Source organism: Eleutherodactylus coqui, chromosome 12, assembly GCF_035609145.1.
Source record: "Eleutherodactylus coqui strain aEleCoq1 chromosome 12, aEleCoq1.hap1, whole genome shotgun sequence".
In the NCBI taxonomy this organism is placed as follows: Eukaryota; Metazoa; Chordata; class Amphibia; order Anura; family Eleutherodactylidae; genus Eleutherodactylus; species Eleutherodactylus coqui.
Genome location: NC_089848.1, coordinates 110,503,347 through 110,520,242, shown reverse-complemented (window position 1 = coordinate 110,520,242; position 16,896 = coordinate 110,503,347). Strand labels below are relative to the sequence as shown.

Below are 16,896 nucleotides of genomic sequence, written 5' to 3'. Positions count from 1 at the left end.
TCACTCAAATTTGTGTTAACGAATTCTGAGTGATCGTCCCGTGTAAATGGCCCATTAGTGTGTTGGGAATTTGCAAAGTGAAGAACAATATTAAAGCAGTATCTTCACTTTTATAAAACTTTTAGTATCTCCTAATGACATGGCAAAAGGTTAAATCAGTAGAAGTCCAGATGCTGAGACCACTGAAATCAAGGGGCAGAAGTGCGCAGCCAAGCGCTGTGTCCTCTGTGGCTGTGATTAGTCACTCCTCGGCAAATGGAGACTGTCACATAGAGGTTTATGAGCCGCTCTTCAAACTGTGGCTGAGCTCGTTAAGCTTAAACTTTTTCCAAAGGGGCGCATCGCTTGCCTGAAAACTTCCGCCCCCTTCATTTTAGCGGTCAGTGGGGGTCTCTGGTTGTACCTGAACACCAGTTGGTGCATTTATATGCCACTGTCAGAATTTACAATGGTATTTAAAGGGATAACAGCTGTGAGTCGTGAGCGTTTAGTTTGGGTTTACACTGGATGGATTTGCCACGAAAATTCCGTGTGGAATTTCTGTGGCAATTCCACCTGCGACTCCTAATCCCGGGATAAGCCAGCCATGTGGATGAGATTTTTCAAAAGTTGGTGCAGCAAAGCCGGGCGGAAGCGGCCATGTGGCACAAAATTGACAGCCGCAGCATGTCAACCCCCCCCCCCCCCCCCCCAACCCCGCCCCCTGTTGCGTCCTCACTCCTCTCTAAGGAGAAAGAGAGCTGCAACGGGATGCCGGCGGCCAAACCACCTACGGGTTTTTAAGCTTCGGCTTTTAAGTGCGGCCAAGCTAGGAGGGCAAGGGGGGGGGAACAAAGGGTTAATAAGAGTAGATAGTGATACCATAGTTAAGGGACCAATATTAGATGGTAGGAAATGGGGAAAGACCTGCTGGTATATCATGGGTGCTTTGAGAAAAATGTGGTTTTGCTGCCACCTAGTGGTAAATTCCTTTTACTACACAGTCTATTCTGAATTTGATGCAAGTGACTCATTTGCATTTGACCGTACACTACACAGGGTGCAGCTTGCATTTTACTTTTCACTAACCTCTTCACACATATTCTAACCCGGATCTGTACTTCTAGTCCTTACAGCTGCTGTGACACAAGCTTCTTTACAATCGATACTACACAAGTTCATTACTGCTGGGCCCTCCGCTTTCAACATCACGTCTCTAATCTCCCAAGTCGCACAGCTGTCTGCACAAGGTGAGCGTTGGCCTCTGTTCATTCTGGATGTCACCTTTCTAACCAGCTGGCTGAATCTCGTGTTTGGGTACTGTGTGACCGCTATCCTGGTATCTGTTCTGGTTTCGTGGCGTCTGCAGCTTTTCTATTCCAGAGGCTAATGAACTAAATGCTGTAATTTTCCTTTTTCTTCTTCTTCAGCAACACAGTCCAATCAGTCGCCTATGTCTCTGACATCCGATGCCTCCTCACCAAGATCGTATGTGTCCCCCCGAATCAGCACACCGCAGACAAACACCGTTCCTCACAAGCCCCTGATAAACACAACGTCCGTATCTTCACAGCCAAAGGTAATGCGCCGCTGTTCGTTCTTGTATGTTCAACTTCTCGTCTACTGTGTTTGTGGCATGAGGAGAGTAACAAATACTCCCCTTAACACTCCAGAACTGAAGGTTGCTGGGTATCTTTCCTTTGAAGGGGGGCTATTCACATCACGCTTTAGCCATCAGTCTAATGCACATACTGCCTGATGTGCTCCTAGATTATAACTGGTCAGATGTGGTAAAGACGTGCGTATTGCCGACTACGTTGGCGCTCCCTTATGTTGTGGAACAGAAAAGTGCAGAATGCTACGCTATTCTACCTCCCAAACACAAGTATAATGGCTGCGCTTTTTTTTTTTTTTTTGGAATCTTTTAAATACATTAGTGACTATGACACATAAAGGGAAAGATGGTACATTTCCATACATGTAGTGTACAGTTTGATGAGTGGAGCCTTCAGGCATGAGGACATCATGTTGCTAATCGTTTTTTTAACACATACATTGTAGAACTTAAAACGAACTGATGAGAAACTGAAGCAAAACGGATAAGTGATCGGTCTGTCAGACGCTTTCATCGGTTTCTGTAACTCTTCCATTTCTCACCAGTTTGTGACAGATCTGTATATTCTACTTCGTGAAGTTCACAAAAACTGATCCATTAACCCCTTAAGGACACGGCCTATTTTGGGCTTAAGGACGCAACGATTTTTGGCCGATTTTTATCTTCATTTTTCAAAAGTTAAAACTTTTACTTTTCCGTCGACGCGGCTGTATAAGGGCTTGTTTTTTGAGTGGCGAACTGTAGTTTTCATTAGTGCCATTTTTGGGTACATAAACTATATTGTAAAACTTTTATATATATTTTTTTTTTATGATGACAGGAAGAGAAACCGTTTATTTACAGCGTTAATCATGCAGCATAAATGACACAATACAAGTACCCCCCCTGCCAGGACGTACACTTACGAGGAATCGTACTACGGGTGCCCTGTGTAGTTATGTCTTGTCTATATATTTGGCCAAGTACTAAGGGTGCCCTGTGTAGTCATATCTGGTCCCCTATATATTAGGCCAAGTACTAAGGGCGCCATGTGTAGTCATGTCTGGGCCTCTATATATTAAGACAAGTATGAAGGGTGCACTGTGTAGTCATGTCTGGTCTATATATTAGGACAAGTACTAAGGCTTCCCTGTGTAGCCTTGTCTGGTCCCCTATATATTAGGCCAAGTACTAAGGCTTCCCTATGTAGCCATGTCTGGTCCCCTCTATATTAGGACAAGTACTAAGGGTGCCCTGTGTAGTCATGCCTGGGTCCCCTATATATTAGGACAAGTACTAAGGGTGCCCTGTGTAGTCATGCCTGGGTCCACTATATATTAGGACAAGTACTAAGGGTGCCCTGTGGAGCCATGTCTGGTGGTCCCCTCTATATTGGGACAAGTACTAAGGGTACCCTGTGTAGTCATGTCTGGGTCCCCTATATATTAGGACAAGTACTAAGGGCGCCATGTGTAATCATGTCTGGTCCCCATATACTAGGACAAGTACTGAGGGTGCACTGTGTAGCCATGTCTGGTCCACTATATATTAGGACAAGTACTAAGGGTGCCCTGTGTAGTCATGTCTGTCTCCCCTATATATTAGGACAAGTACTAAGGGTGCACTGTGTAGTCATTTCTGGGTCCCCTATATATTAGGACAAGTACTAAGGGTGCCCCGTGTAGTCATTTCTGGGTCCCCTATATATTAGGACAAGTACTAAGGGTGCCCTGTGTAGTCATGCCTGGGTCCACTATATATTAGGACAAGTACTAAGGGTGCCCTGTGTAGTCATTTCTGGGTCCCTTATATATTAGGACAAGTACTAAGGGTGCCCCGTGTAGTCATTTCTGGGTCCCCTATATATTAGGACAATTACTACGGCTGCACTGTGTAGCCAAGGCTAGGTCCCCTATATATTAGGACAAGTACTAAGGGTGTCCTGTGTAGTCATTTCTGGGTCCCCTATATATTAGGACAAGTACTAAGGGTGCCCTGTGTAGTCATGCCTGGGTCCCCTATATATTAGGACAAGTACTAAGGGTGTCCTGTGTAGTCATTTCTGGGTCCCCTATATATTAGGACAAGTACTAAGGGTGCCCTGTGTAGTCATGCCTGGGTCCCCTATATATTAGGACAAGTACTAAGGGTGCCCTGTGTAGTCATGCCTGGGTCCACTATATATTAGGACAAGTACTAAGGGTGCCCTGTGGAGCCATGTCTGGTGGTCCCCTCTATATTGGGACAAGTACTAAGGGTACCCTGTGTAGTCATGTCTGGGTCCCCTATATATTAGGACAAGTACTAAGGGCGCCATGTGTAATCATGTCTGGTCCCCATATACTAGGACAAGTACTGAGGGTGCACTGTGTAGCCATGTCTGGTCCACTATATATTAGGACAAGTACTAAGGGTGCCCTGTGTAGTCATGTCTGTCTCCCCTATATATTAGGACAAGTACTAAGGGTGCACTGTGTAGTCATTTCTGGGTCCCCTATATATTAGGACAAGTACTAAGGGTGCCCCGTGTAGTCATTTCTGGGTCCCCTATATATTAGGACAAGTACTAAGGGTGCCCTGTGTAGTCATGCCTGGGTCCACTATATATTAGGACAAGTACTAAGGGTGCCCTGTGTAGTCATTTCTGGGTCCCTTATATATTAGGACAAGTACTAAGGGTGCCCCGTGTAGTCATTTCTGGGTCCCCTATATATTAGGACAATTACTACGGCTGCACTGTGTAGCCAAGGCTAGGTCCCCTATATATTAGGACAAGTACTAAGGGTGTCCTGTGTAGTCATTTCTGGGTCCCCTATATATTAGGACAAGTACTAAGGGTGCCCTGTGTAGTCATGCCTGGGTCCCCTATATATTAGGACAAGTACTAAGGGTGTCCTGTGTAGTCATTTCTGGGTCCCCTATATATTAGGACAAGTACTAAGGGTGCCCTGTGTAGTCATGCCTGGGTCCCCTATATATTAGGACAAGTACTAAGGGTGCCCTGTGTAGTCATTTCTGGGTCCACTATATATTAGGACAAGTACTAAGGGTGCCCTGTGTAGTCATTTCTGGGTCCCCTATATATTAGGACAAGTACTAAGGGTGTCCTGTGTAGTCATTTCTGGGTCCCCTATATATTAGGACAAGTACTAAGGGTGCCCTGTGTAGTCATGCCTGGGTCCCCTATATATTAGGACAAGTACTAAGGGTGCCCTGTGTAGTCATTTCTGGGTCCACTATATATTAGGACAAGTACTAAGGGTGCCCTGTGTAGTCATGCCTGGGTCCCCTATATATTAGGACAAGTACTAAGGGTGCCCTGTGTAGTCATTTCTGGGTCCCCTCTATATTGGGACAAGTACTAAGGGTGCCCTGTGTAGTCATGCCTGGGTCCCCTATATATTAGGACAAGTACTAAGGGTGCCCTGTGTAGTCGTTTCTGGGTCCCCTATATATTAGGACAAGTACTAGGGGTGCCCTATGTAGTCGTTTCTGGGTCCCCTATATATTAGGACAAGTACTAAGGGTGCACTGTGTAGTCATGTCTAGGTCCCCTATATATTAGGACAAGTACTAAGGGTGCACTGTGTAGCCATGTCTGTGTCCACTATATATTAGGACAAGTACTAAGGGTGCACTGTGCAGTCATGTCTGGGTCCCCTATATATTAGGACAAGTACTAAGGGTGCACTGTGTAGTCATGTCTGGGTCCCCTATATATTAGGACAAGTACTAAGGGTGCACTGTGTAGTCATGCCTGGGTCCACTATATATTAGGACAAGTACTAAGGATGCACTGTGCAGTCATGTCTGGGTCCCCTATATATTAGGATAAGTACTAAGGGTGCACTGTGTAGTCATGTCTGGGTCCCCTATATATTAGGACAAGTACTAAGGGTGCCCTGTGTAGCCATGTCTGGGTCCACTATATATTAGGACAAGTACTAAGGGTGCACTGTGTAGCCATGTCTGGGTCCACTATATATTAGGACAAGTACTAAGGGTGCCCTGTGTAGCCATGTCTGGTCCACTATATATTAGGACAAGTTCTAAGGGTGCACTGTGTAGTCATGTCTGGGTCCACTATATATTAGGACAAGTACTAAGGGTGCCCTGTGTAGTCATGTCTGGGTCCACTATATATTAGGACAAGTACTAAGGGTGCGCTGTGTAGTCATGTCTGGGTCCACTATATATTAGGACAAGTACTAAGGGTGCCCTGTGTAGTGGGGTTTTTTTTTTGGCTTGTTTGATGGGAGACCCTGGTAGACTGACCTGCCTAGTGACTCCATATACACAATCGGGCGCATTGTGAATGTTTTTGCCAGATGCTTATTTTTCAGCGTTTGTTTCTAACCAGTGAAAATAAAATGATGGTGTCTGTCTCCGTAGGCCAACACCACGGTTGGTGCTAAGCAAGGACCATCTACACAGACTGTCCCTCAGCAGAGCGTGACTGCTGACAAACCCCAAGGACATGAACCCACTTCCCCACGAAACCTTCAACGACAAAGGTAAGTTACCGGCTCTGGGACTCCCGGGGAGCCGCTGTTATGATGATCCTATGTGTTATATTTATAAGGTAGTTTAGCTTAGATTTTCTTTATAACTCAGAGCTGTTGTTGGGAACCATAAAAGTGTGGCTCTGGGGGGGAGGGGGCAGAAAACCCCTCTTTACATAAAGCGTTGCTCAAGTAATGTTTTTATTTTTTTACCTTAATCTGGTTTCATTAATCTCGCTGTAGTAGTCAGAGAAGCCCGTCTCCCAGTCCAAACCATACCTCCAGCACTTGTGCATCCAGCACGTCATCTGTAACGCAGAGCACGTCTGCGCGGTCATCCTCGTGTTCGCTGACGCCAACGCTAGCTGCCTACTTCAATGAAAACCTTATAAAGCATGTTCAAGGCTGGCCTGCAGATCATGCAGAGAAACAGGTAACTTTTATCTCCTGTAATTCCTCAATTAGTGTTCGGAGGTCTGAAGATGTGATGTCTACCCGCTGAATTCTGACTCTACTTGCCTTTTTTTGCGTTGCTGCAAAGAATGCCCCCCCCCCCCCCGTGTAACGTCTTAGCTGAGCACCTGTGATACAGAATAATAGCTCACTTTTCCTGTGCTCCAGGGCATAAATGTACATGCTTGGTGGGAAGCAGTTGCTGCAAAGGCGCATACACTTAGGTTATGTGGGTGGGCTGAGTTTGAGCTGAAAAGCTAGCCTCCCACTGCAACAGCTTGGATCAGTGAGCGCACCAATCCCCACTGTTAATCCCTTACATGTGATCAGTGTTGATCACTGCTTGTAAAGGATTCAAAGACGGAAGGGCATGCTCTCTGTGATGTCATCGGCCCTTCGCTATGTAATTGCGGAGGGCCGTGTGTTTCCATGTCAAACGGATGCAACACAATGGCATCCGGATTTGCCATAGCCTGTGATCGCTATGAGAAGTGATAATGCATTGCAGTACAAAAGTACTGCAATTTATTAGTGTGATTATAGCATTGCAGGTTCAAAGCCCCTACAAGGGCATAAATGTGTGAAGCATAAAAAAAAGCCACACTTCAGTCTCTCATTTGGAATCCTTGCATCCGTGTTGACCCATACAATAAACTGAATGCCCTTTTTATCCTGCACTGCAGAGCCTTAAAAAAAAAAAAAGTAAACTTTTTTTTTTGTTTCATTTTACCAATAAAAGTAATCGTAAATGTCATGTAAACCTCTAAATGTTATCAATAAAAACTACAGCTTGTCCCAAGCCCTCACGGAGCTCCATCAATGGAAAACTAAAACGAGAAGAGTTTAGTACTGTGTTGGCTAGTAGAGCAAATTGTGATTGTTCCCAGCAGGAGAAACCAAGTCATCTTGTAGATCTGAGACAGTTTAATAACTAACAGAATACATGATGTTACAGCGAGCTTTCCTACCTACTCGGGGTAGTTCGGAAGCTTGCAATATCATGTATTTTTGTTGGCCATTAGAAGGTCTCATATCTACAAGATGACTTGGTTTCTTTTACTGCCAACAGTCAGACTTTGGAAAAATAAAGTTATTGAACTTTAAATGCAGCGATGCTGAAGAGAAACCCCCCCCCCCCCCCCCCAAAAAAAAAAATTTTAATGTGGAAAAATCTAAACAAAAAATCCCAAAAGCCATAATTTTGGTATTTGTCGTAATTGTACCTATCCGTAGAGAAAAATGTATCATGTCCTTTACGTTTCATGAGTAACGCTATATATAAACCAAAACGTAGATTGACAAAGTTGAGGTTTCTTCCCCGACTCTCCAAGAAAATAATATTGTATTTGCATCGTATCGCCATAACTTCGTAAGAGCTCTTAACGTCATCTTACAGAAGAGCCTTCTTTCTCTTATCCACAGAATAGCAGTTTGCCTTCTGATTGGTGGCAGTCTGACTCCTGGGACCCTCACCGATCCAGAGAATGGGCTCCCATATACCCCTGAATGAACCGACTCCTTTGGTTGGGAGTACCGGAGAAGGCAGAGTACAGGTGCTCGGACATTTCCATCAGTCCCACTGAAAGGAGTAGAGTGTCAGTGTGCATGCATGGTCATCAGTCCGTTCATTCAGAGGTATATGGGATCCTCAGACTCAGGCAGGGGTCTGACTACGGTTACCCCAACAGATCCAATCAGACTATCTTCTACCCTGTGAATGGGGGATAACGTCCTAGTACCGGAATAGTCTATTAACTTCTGCTTCCTCCTCTGATCATGAAGATTTATTGTGATTTAGCACCCCGAGTAACGTAGGTATGAACTACAGAAACGCCTGTTTGCATGGAGTTGGCTCATTCTAAATGGCAGTATGGTAGCGCAATGATTGGCAGCATTTGGGTCGTCTGCTCAAATCCAATTAAGGATTTATGTGGGTTTTCTCTCGTACTCAAAAATAGATAAAAAATCTTAACTACTAATCAGGTTAATTTCATGAAACACTAATAAACCCGTGTAGATTAACAAAATGTGGAAATTGGATGGTGACACCCGCTGGGAACATGGAGGGGTGTAAACTGTGACCGCGCCGTGGAATAAGTTGGTGCTTTTTGAAGTAACAGGAAATAAACTCAGAACTATTTTTGTTTCCTCTGTAGGCTGCAAGGTTGCGTGAAGAAGCTCACAACATGGGGAGCATTCACATGTCAGAAATTTGTACAGAGTTGAAAAATTTAAGGTCTTTAGTTCGAGTATGTGAAATTCAAGCGACTCTGCGTGAGCAGAGGTTTGTATGACGCTTCTTATTTTGGTCTCCACAATGGCAGATTTCAGACCGGACAGCGGCGCGGCTCTGGTCACATTAGTGTAACTTTATAAAGACACCTAAGCTTTTCGGTAACTGGTATAATCCCACAGTGTGAAGTGGCATACAGCGAGATCACCATGGCCACACACCCAGTAAACGGCCATCTCTGCTCCTCGGGCTGCATGTGAATTCATTTTTGGACAACTTTAGATTTTTACATCTATTTCTGGTCAATTAATGTATCCCAATGAATCGTATAGGAACCTGGCCGAAACGGAGGGCAGAGCTTGATTCACATCTACTTCGGGTCAGAAAAACAGGATGCGTCTGTCACATGATGGACACAAATGGAGCCTCATGGGAACCCCATGAACTAGAATGGGGGCCATCTGGCTTTGGTCTTACTGTAGAACATTTCATTTACCCATCTCTATACATTAGGCCGTTACTTTGGTTTTGTGTCCAAAAGGAATAATTTAGACTTGGATGTAAATATAAACAGATGCACAATAGTTTCCTTTATTTTCTCCAATTCTTTTTTTAAATTTTTTTTATTTTCCGTATTTTGATTTGTTCGCTTTTCATCTGTTTGTTCCATCTTTTTCTATTTAAATATTTAAGATTTTTTTTGCTGTATTTGGTAATTTTTTTTTTGTTCTCCATATTTTTGCAACAAGTATGCACATGTGAACTAGACGGGCACTGAAGCTGTGATTTTTTACACCTTGGGCGAGAAGGCGGTTCGGTAAATCGAAATACACTTGTGTCCTTTGGATGGTACAAACTCAGAAACTGAGCCTGTGCTATCTGCAGCCGGGGACTGGCTTTGACTTATAGGCAGTCTCCCGTTGAAGTAGCAGTATTCAGTGATTAACTCTGATCCCCACTGTTAACCCCTTACATGTCAGGATCAATGTTGATTGCAGCATGTAAACGGTTTACAGAAATGGGCTGTTCCCTCAACCCCTCCCCCCCCCCATTACTACTTCAGCTCGCTGCCATGTTATCAGAGAGCCAATCAGTTGGCATGGCAAGTAGTTGCCAGTCAGTGGCATTCAAGTCTGCCATAGACTGTGATCACTAGGATAAGTTATTATGCATTGTAGTACAGAAGTGCTGCAGTGTAGTGTTAGCAGTCATAGGATTGCAGGTTCACCTACAGAGACATGAAAAAGAATTATCTCTTTTTAACTATTTACAAAATGTCTTTTTTCTTTTTCCTTCGTGTGTTCTCCCCTCTTGTTTAAAAGTAAAATTTAAAAAAAACTTGTTTAGTAACGTGGCTGAGCCCTGAGTTTAGAGGCCGTTATCTCATTGAGCCTAGTACTGTCTTCTCTTATTATGACGCTTGCTCTTTCTCTCCTCAGGATACTGTTTTTGAGACAGCAAATTAAAGAACTTGAAAAACTTAAAAATCAGAATTCCTTCATGGTGTGAAGAGTTGGTCTTGCACGTGGACTTGGGGACTGTAAAGCAGAGCGGAGCCTGGACTCAACACTTTTGAGCTGCAAACGAGTAGACTTTGGACCGTTGAGTCGGGCAGCGGACACTTCGGAGGGTGCAGGACTCGGAGGGCGTCAATTCAGGGGGGAAGAATACAAGCGTGATTTGTATAAAAAAAATAATAAAACAAAAAACAAAACAAAAACCCCTCCTTGAAATGTAGATTTCTTGTAGATGTATCCTTCACGTTGTAAATATGTTTTGTAGATTGAAGCCATGGGGGATGCCCATGTGTGTATCAGAGCTTTGACATCCAAAACTAATCAATGCTGAGGTGGTAAACGACCCTAGCCTTCATGTAAGCTTGTCTGCAAAATTAGCCGTTATATATATATATATTTTTTTTTTTATTAATTTATCATTCAGAAATCTTGCTTTTTTTATTTTTTTTTTCTCCTCCTCCAGAAATTTAGATACCAGCACCAAGCAAAATGTATCTGTGTCTGACGTAATTTCCAACAGTTTGGGCAGTGTACAAAGCATTTGTGCTAGACGTCATTCTCTCACCCCGGCCTCAGTGCTTCATTACGTTATATATATATATATTTTATTTTTTCTGCAATTTAAATATATTCCTGGAAGTGTTCCTCCCGATGAACTAGACGACTTCTTCCCACGCATCTTAAGTTTCCTCCTTAACGGCACAGTTGCGATGGCACTTTTTTTTTTTTTTTTTATTTTCCATCTATTTTTTTTCATTCCTGTGTACAGTAGCTTTAACATTGCGGTGATTGATCGACAAACCAACTTGCTTGTATAAATTATTGAAAGTTCTTTCCACACGCAGCCTTGTGATAACTGCTGGATACCCGTGTCGTGTGCTTACAAGCACATTACTCGCTCAGTCATACAATATACAGAGATTTGTTTTATTTTTTTGCCCCTTTGGAAATCAGTAAAATAAAAAAAAAAAACCTTTAAATCTTCAAATGTTTGTGTGGGGGAGCAGAAGAAAACGATCTAGTCAGATGTGAACTGTATCTGTTGTAATAAACCTGTTTAAAGAGATGACCGGTTTGCTTTCATTTCATTCTAGCAACATGTTATAATTACCTTAATGGGGTGAGAGGCGGTTGTGTTACTTTTAAATGTTGTCGTCATGTAATTATTTTTTTTTTCACAGCACCAGTGGTATTTTAAATGCAGCGGACGGACGGCATTTGGCGTACTTGCCATTGTTGTGATTGACTCCCGGCCACAGCTGTACTCGGTGAAGCTGCTTTGGTATAACCACGCATTGTCAAAAAAGATCAAGCACCTATAAGGAGTTGTCAGAATCGAATGAAATTCCTGTGTGTGATTGTAAAATTGTTATAAGTGATTACAAAAGCATCATTTATTATGGAAAACAAGATGTGATACGGGCAGGCATGGAGGCTCTAGTACCCGGTTGTACCGCTTCTACCTTTTATACAAGATTTGATACAGGTGAGCATGGAGGCTCTAGTACCCTGTTGTACCGCCAGTAGCTTGGATACAAGATGTGATACAGGCGGGCATGGAGGCTCTAGTACCCGGTTGTACCGCTTCTACCTTTTATACAAGATTTGATACAGGTGAGCATGGAGGCTCTAGGACCCTGTTGTACCGCCTCTAGCTTGGATACCAGATGTGTTACGGGCAGGTATGAAGGCTCTAGTACCCTGTTGTACCACCTCTAGCTTGAATATAAGATGTGATACAGGCAGACATAGAGGCTCTAGTAACCTGTTGTACCGCCTCTAGCTTGGATACAAGATGTGATACGGGCAAGCATGGAGGCTCTAGTACCTGTTGTACTGCCTCTAGCTTGGGTACAAGATGTGATGCGGGCGGGCATGGAGGTATACAAGTTCTGTATTCTATTCTGCTGCACATCGCTCCACATTTGCTGCAACAGAGCCTCTAGAACGTGCAAACTCATAGGCTGTTGAAATTGGGGTCCCATACTTGTTCTATTGACGATAAATCTGGCGACCAGGCAGGAAGTGTGACTATGTTGTGGAGGCTTCCTGTGACCCCCTTGTATGTGCGACCAAGCATTATCCTGCTGCCTCTTGGAAGCCACCATGAGAGGAACACATGTGGCTGCAGGATGTCCTGAACATATCGCTGAGCTGTCATTGCCCCTCGTACCACTACTAGGGGGACCGACTGTCAAATACGATGTCCTTCGCCAAACCCTCATACCAGCAAGAGGCAGTGTGCCGCTCCACAGCAAAGGCAGGATTGAGGCGCTCACCCTGAGGTCTACAGACACAAACACGGCCGTCATCAGTGTCCAAACTAAACCTGGATTTGTTGCTGAAGATTTACCAAGCGTCTGGAAATTGTTCCGACGGACACCGGTGTAACAATGGCGCCCCCTGTCTCTGGATGATGGATAACGAAACCATTGGACGATAAAACGCTCCTCTACTGGTGGTCTGTTGAGGGTCCTGAGCCCGGTCACTTTGTGTGCCCCCATCCACTGGTCCCAACACATCCTAACAGTCTGGTCAGATGCTCCTCTCTACTGGTGCTCTGTAGGGGGCGTCCTGAGCCCGGTCACCTTGTGCCCCCCTCCAACGGTCAGTGGGGGACAATTCATGGATACGACCATCCAGCTTCTCGCATCCCAATAATGCGCCCCTCTCAGACTCTGGTAACGGGGTGAAAACTCTGCGTCGTAGAGGCGTCTAGTGGTCAATAACCTTTACACAAGCCTAAAAAGGCTCTCGGGCTCCTTGTGTGTAGTGGACCTCTTTTTCTAAGGGTGGAACCACTTTTAGTGCCTCAGATGCAAGACTAGTCATCTAATCACGACACAACTCTAATCTTTGGCATATCTGCCTGAGATGGAACTGTATGCCAGGTTTTGCAGCAAAACAACTCCTTCTAGGGGCAGGATCTTTCTTTGTTTAAAAAAAGCAAACAATGTACATTGACCTGATGTCCAAGCTGTTAAACCATTGGTCCTGCTACAGAAATATCCATCAGGTCTGTTTTTTCCTTTCAAGGCGCACTTACCAGACTTTCATCCCATCTCCATTGTTTCTTCCATGTCGCCTCCGCAGTTGTCTCGTTTACCTCGTCTTGACGTCATGCTTTTCAGTTTAATGGCTGCTTGTGATGTACTATGGTGTTCCCGTTTGGTGCTGACCACTGCTCTCACCACCGCAGACCTCTCAATATCTGTGATATATTACAAACCACTGTTACCGTTCAATGATGGAGAATTTTGGCTTTGTAAATTGTTTCCTATTACAAATAAACAGCAGAAGAAAACAATTGCTACATTATCACCCATCTGTTTCTTTCTGCAAAGGTGTAATGGATCACTTTAGAATACCGGATCCTGGATCTAAATGAGCAGCTCGCAACACTTTAAAATCCATTGACAACATGGATAGGAGTTTGCTGTTCGCAGAGCACTCACTGGGGTAGATGTGGAGGTGGATGGTAGTTTGGGAGAGCAGGATGATCAGGCAGCTAGCTGGGTGGCAGAAGGAGGGGTAGAGGGAAGAGAACCAGGGAGGTGAGTCCTGAACTGGCACAACCCAACAAGGTAGCAAAATTGGCAGGAGAGGGATGCCATTACATCCTGCAGCACAACCTGCCCTCTGACTGCCAGGGGGATGTATGCTGAGAGTAAGAATGGGAATGGGAGCTCAGGGCAGGCTAGACAGGTCCTGGTATGGAGCAGTGATTAACAACGGGGGTGGCATGGCTTCTAGGCTGGGAATCGTTCAGCCAACATTAAATGGTTTGTCCAGGCAGCACCCGCGGATACACCAGGGTCGGAGAGTAAGCGCTGCTCCTACCCCTGTGTAGTGGCTGACACTTGTAGTTGAAGGCGCAGCTTTCATCGAAATGAATTGGAGCTGTGTTTGGGATGCCATTGATTTCAGTGAGAGCTGCACTTGCGATTATGAGCGCCAGCCATTACACGAGGGTCGGAGGAGTGATTCTGCTCTGACTCTGGTGCATCTTGGCGGGCTATGCCTGAAAAAGCCCTTAAGGCTTGCTCCACATGGGCGGAATTTTTGTGTGGACCCTCTGCATAGAAATTCTGCTGCATTAGCAACAAAGTGGATAAGATTTTCAAAATCTCGTCCAGAAGCTGCAGAAATAATTGCAGATAACCAGTGCAGAAATGGACAAGCAGTGCAGAATTTAATTCTGCAGCATATCAGTTTTATCGCAGTTTCCGCTGTGGAATTCACTTCTCAATGAGGGGATGAGGTCCGCACAATACTATGCGACCAAATCTGCACCAAATGATGTGGGGTTTGAGGCAGACTTCATACTGCTGATCTGCAGAATGTCCCCTGTGGATATTCTGAAGCAAATCTGCCTCGTTTGAACTCCTCAAACTATGTTTACATGTAGCGGTAGTGCTGCGGATTCTTTTCTGCAAGAGACAGAGTCCAAGTATGCTGGTCGCTGTGGACTTTAACTCTAAATAAGCTGTGCTTCAGCAGCTGATTTTTAGATACTGTGAGGAGCCAGCGGTCATGGTGCACATTGGCACAAATAAGGTTTAGAGGTAGGTAGAGGGTTCTTAATACTATTTTAAGGAACTAGGATGTAATCTTAGGGGAAATAGTCCCTGCAGCATCTGCCACACCAGGAAGGCAGCGGGTGGTTAGGGAGGTGAACAAGTTCCTCAAGAGTTGGTGTAGGAAGGAGACAGTGAGCTGGGACCAAGTAATGGAAATGGGGGTGGAGCCGTGTGTACAGTTAGAAACGGCAGAGCAGTTAGTAGGGATACACTTAAAATAAAAAAAATAAAAAAACTTCTAAACTCTATGGTGGCTAATGCTAGAAGGCTGACCAGTAAGGGGACTAATGCTAGAAGTCTGCCTAATAAGGTTGAGTAACTGGAAGCAAGTAATGTCTGAGGGAAAACTACAGCATAGCAGGAATACCGGAGACCTGGCTGGATGAAAGCTGTGACTGGGCGGTGGACTTACAGGGGTGAGGGATTATAAAAGCCAGGAAAGGGGACGGGTTTTTCTTTATGTAAAATCCTGTTTAAAGCCCACATTACGGGAAGACATATAGGAGGGAGAGGAACATCTGGAGTCTTTGTGGGTTCTAAATACTAAACTTCAGTTCGATCAGCTGAAAGTTGTTCTCAACCCCTTAAGGACATGGCCTATTTTGGGCTTCAGGGCGCAACGATTTTCGGCAGATTTTAATGTCTAATTTTTCAAAGGCCATAACTTTTTTTATTTTCCGTCCGCGGCCGTATAAGGGCTTGTTTTTTGCGTGGCAAACTGTGGTTTCTATTGGTGCCATTTTTGGCTACATAGACTATAATGTAAAACACTTTTTTTTTTTCTTCAAAAGCCTTAATTATGCAGCATAAATAACACAATACATTTTTTTCTGCGGGTCGTTACGATTACAGTGCTAAAATTCTTACTTTTTGTTTTATGTTTTTCTACTTTTCTGCAATAAAGCCTCTGGGATTTTGTTTTTCCAAATCGCTGTTTAAAGTCCTATGACTTTTTTATTTTTCAATGGATGGAGCTCTGTGAGGTATTACTTTTTGCGAGACAAGCTGTAGTTTTATTGGTACCATTTTGGGGTACATATGGCTTTTTGATCACTTTTATTGCATTTTTTGCGGGAGGCAAAATGCTAAATATTAGCATTTTGCCTCAGTTTTTAGCAGTTTCTTTTAATGCTTTTTGCTGTGCAGGATAAACAGCAAACAGCATGGTCAATTTACTGTACGTGTCGTTACGGATACGACGCTACCAAATAGGTGGGATCTTTTATTTTTTATGCTAATATGAGAGCCAAAAAGTGTTGCGTTTTTTTTAAACATTTTTATTACCTTTTCTTTTCTACACCATTTGTGTCCCTCTGAGGTACTTGTACCATACCACTGATGATCACTGTGATAAAGCAGTGCAGAACTTCTCCGGCAATGCCTTATCGCTTATTACAGTGATCATAGGCAATGGTAATACAGAACGCCTGTACGTGGCGTCCTGTTACTATGGCAACCGGCCAGGCTCTCTGCGATTACATCACGAGAGCCCGATAACATCACAGAGGGACTGCGCTCCCTATGTGAACCCTTCCCATGCTACGATCTACATAGATTGCGGCAGGGAGGGGGTTAACAGTGGGGGGGGTGCATCTTTGATGCAGCGGAAGGCCAGCTATCGGTGACAAAAAAAAAAGTATACTCTGAATTTTCTTGGAAGGAGAAAAAAAAAGTGTTGTGAAGAGGAGAGTGGTGGTAGTGGGTGATTCTCTATTGAGAGGAACAGAGGTCACTGTCTCCAGACCTGATATAACATGAGAGGTGTGCTGTCCTCCAGGGGCACAAATCACAGATCTCTGCTAAGCTATCAAGACTCTTCAGTCCTACAGAACACCATCTATTCCTATTAATACATGTAGGGACAAATGACATCATAGAAAGAACCTTGCAACAATCTGCAGAGACTTTGAAGACCTCCGCAGTAAAGTAACTGGGAGCACAGGTGCTCTTCTCATCCATTCTCCCAGCGGATGGCCATGGAATAAGGAGATGGAACAGGATTCTAGAGATGAACTACTGGCTATGTCTTTGGTGCCAT

The 16,896-nt window shown here is 44.2% G+C and overlaps 1 protein-coding gene across 3 annotated transcripts in view; it reads left to right on the top strand.

Annotated features, from left to right (window-relative positions):
- WAC (WW domain containing adaptor with coiled-coil) overlaps positions 1-11,344 on the top strand; it is a 69,811-nt gene extending 58,467 nt beyond the window's left edge. For 2 of the 3 annotated variants that reach the window (XM_066585086.1, XM_066585089.1), the window contains 6 exons: positions 1,107-1,229; positions 1,410-1,558; positions 5,966-6,087; positions 6,319-6,508; positions 8,685-8,812; positions 10,201-11,344. In XM_066585086.1, the coding sequence (XP_066441183.1) occupies positions 1,107-1,229; positions 1,410-1,558; positions 5,966-6,087; positions 6,319-6,508; positions 8,685-8,812; positions 10,201-10,270 (782 nt within the window). In that variant the 3' untranslated portion in view covers positions 10,271-11,344. The remainder of the gene's footprint in view (positions 1-1,106; positions 1,230-1,409; positions 1,559-5,965; positions 6,088-6,318; positions 6,509-8,684; positions 8,813-10,200) is intronic. The other variant, XM_066585087.1, reaches the window with a different exon arrangement.
- Positions 11,345-16,896: the final 5,552 nt, after the last annotated feature.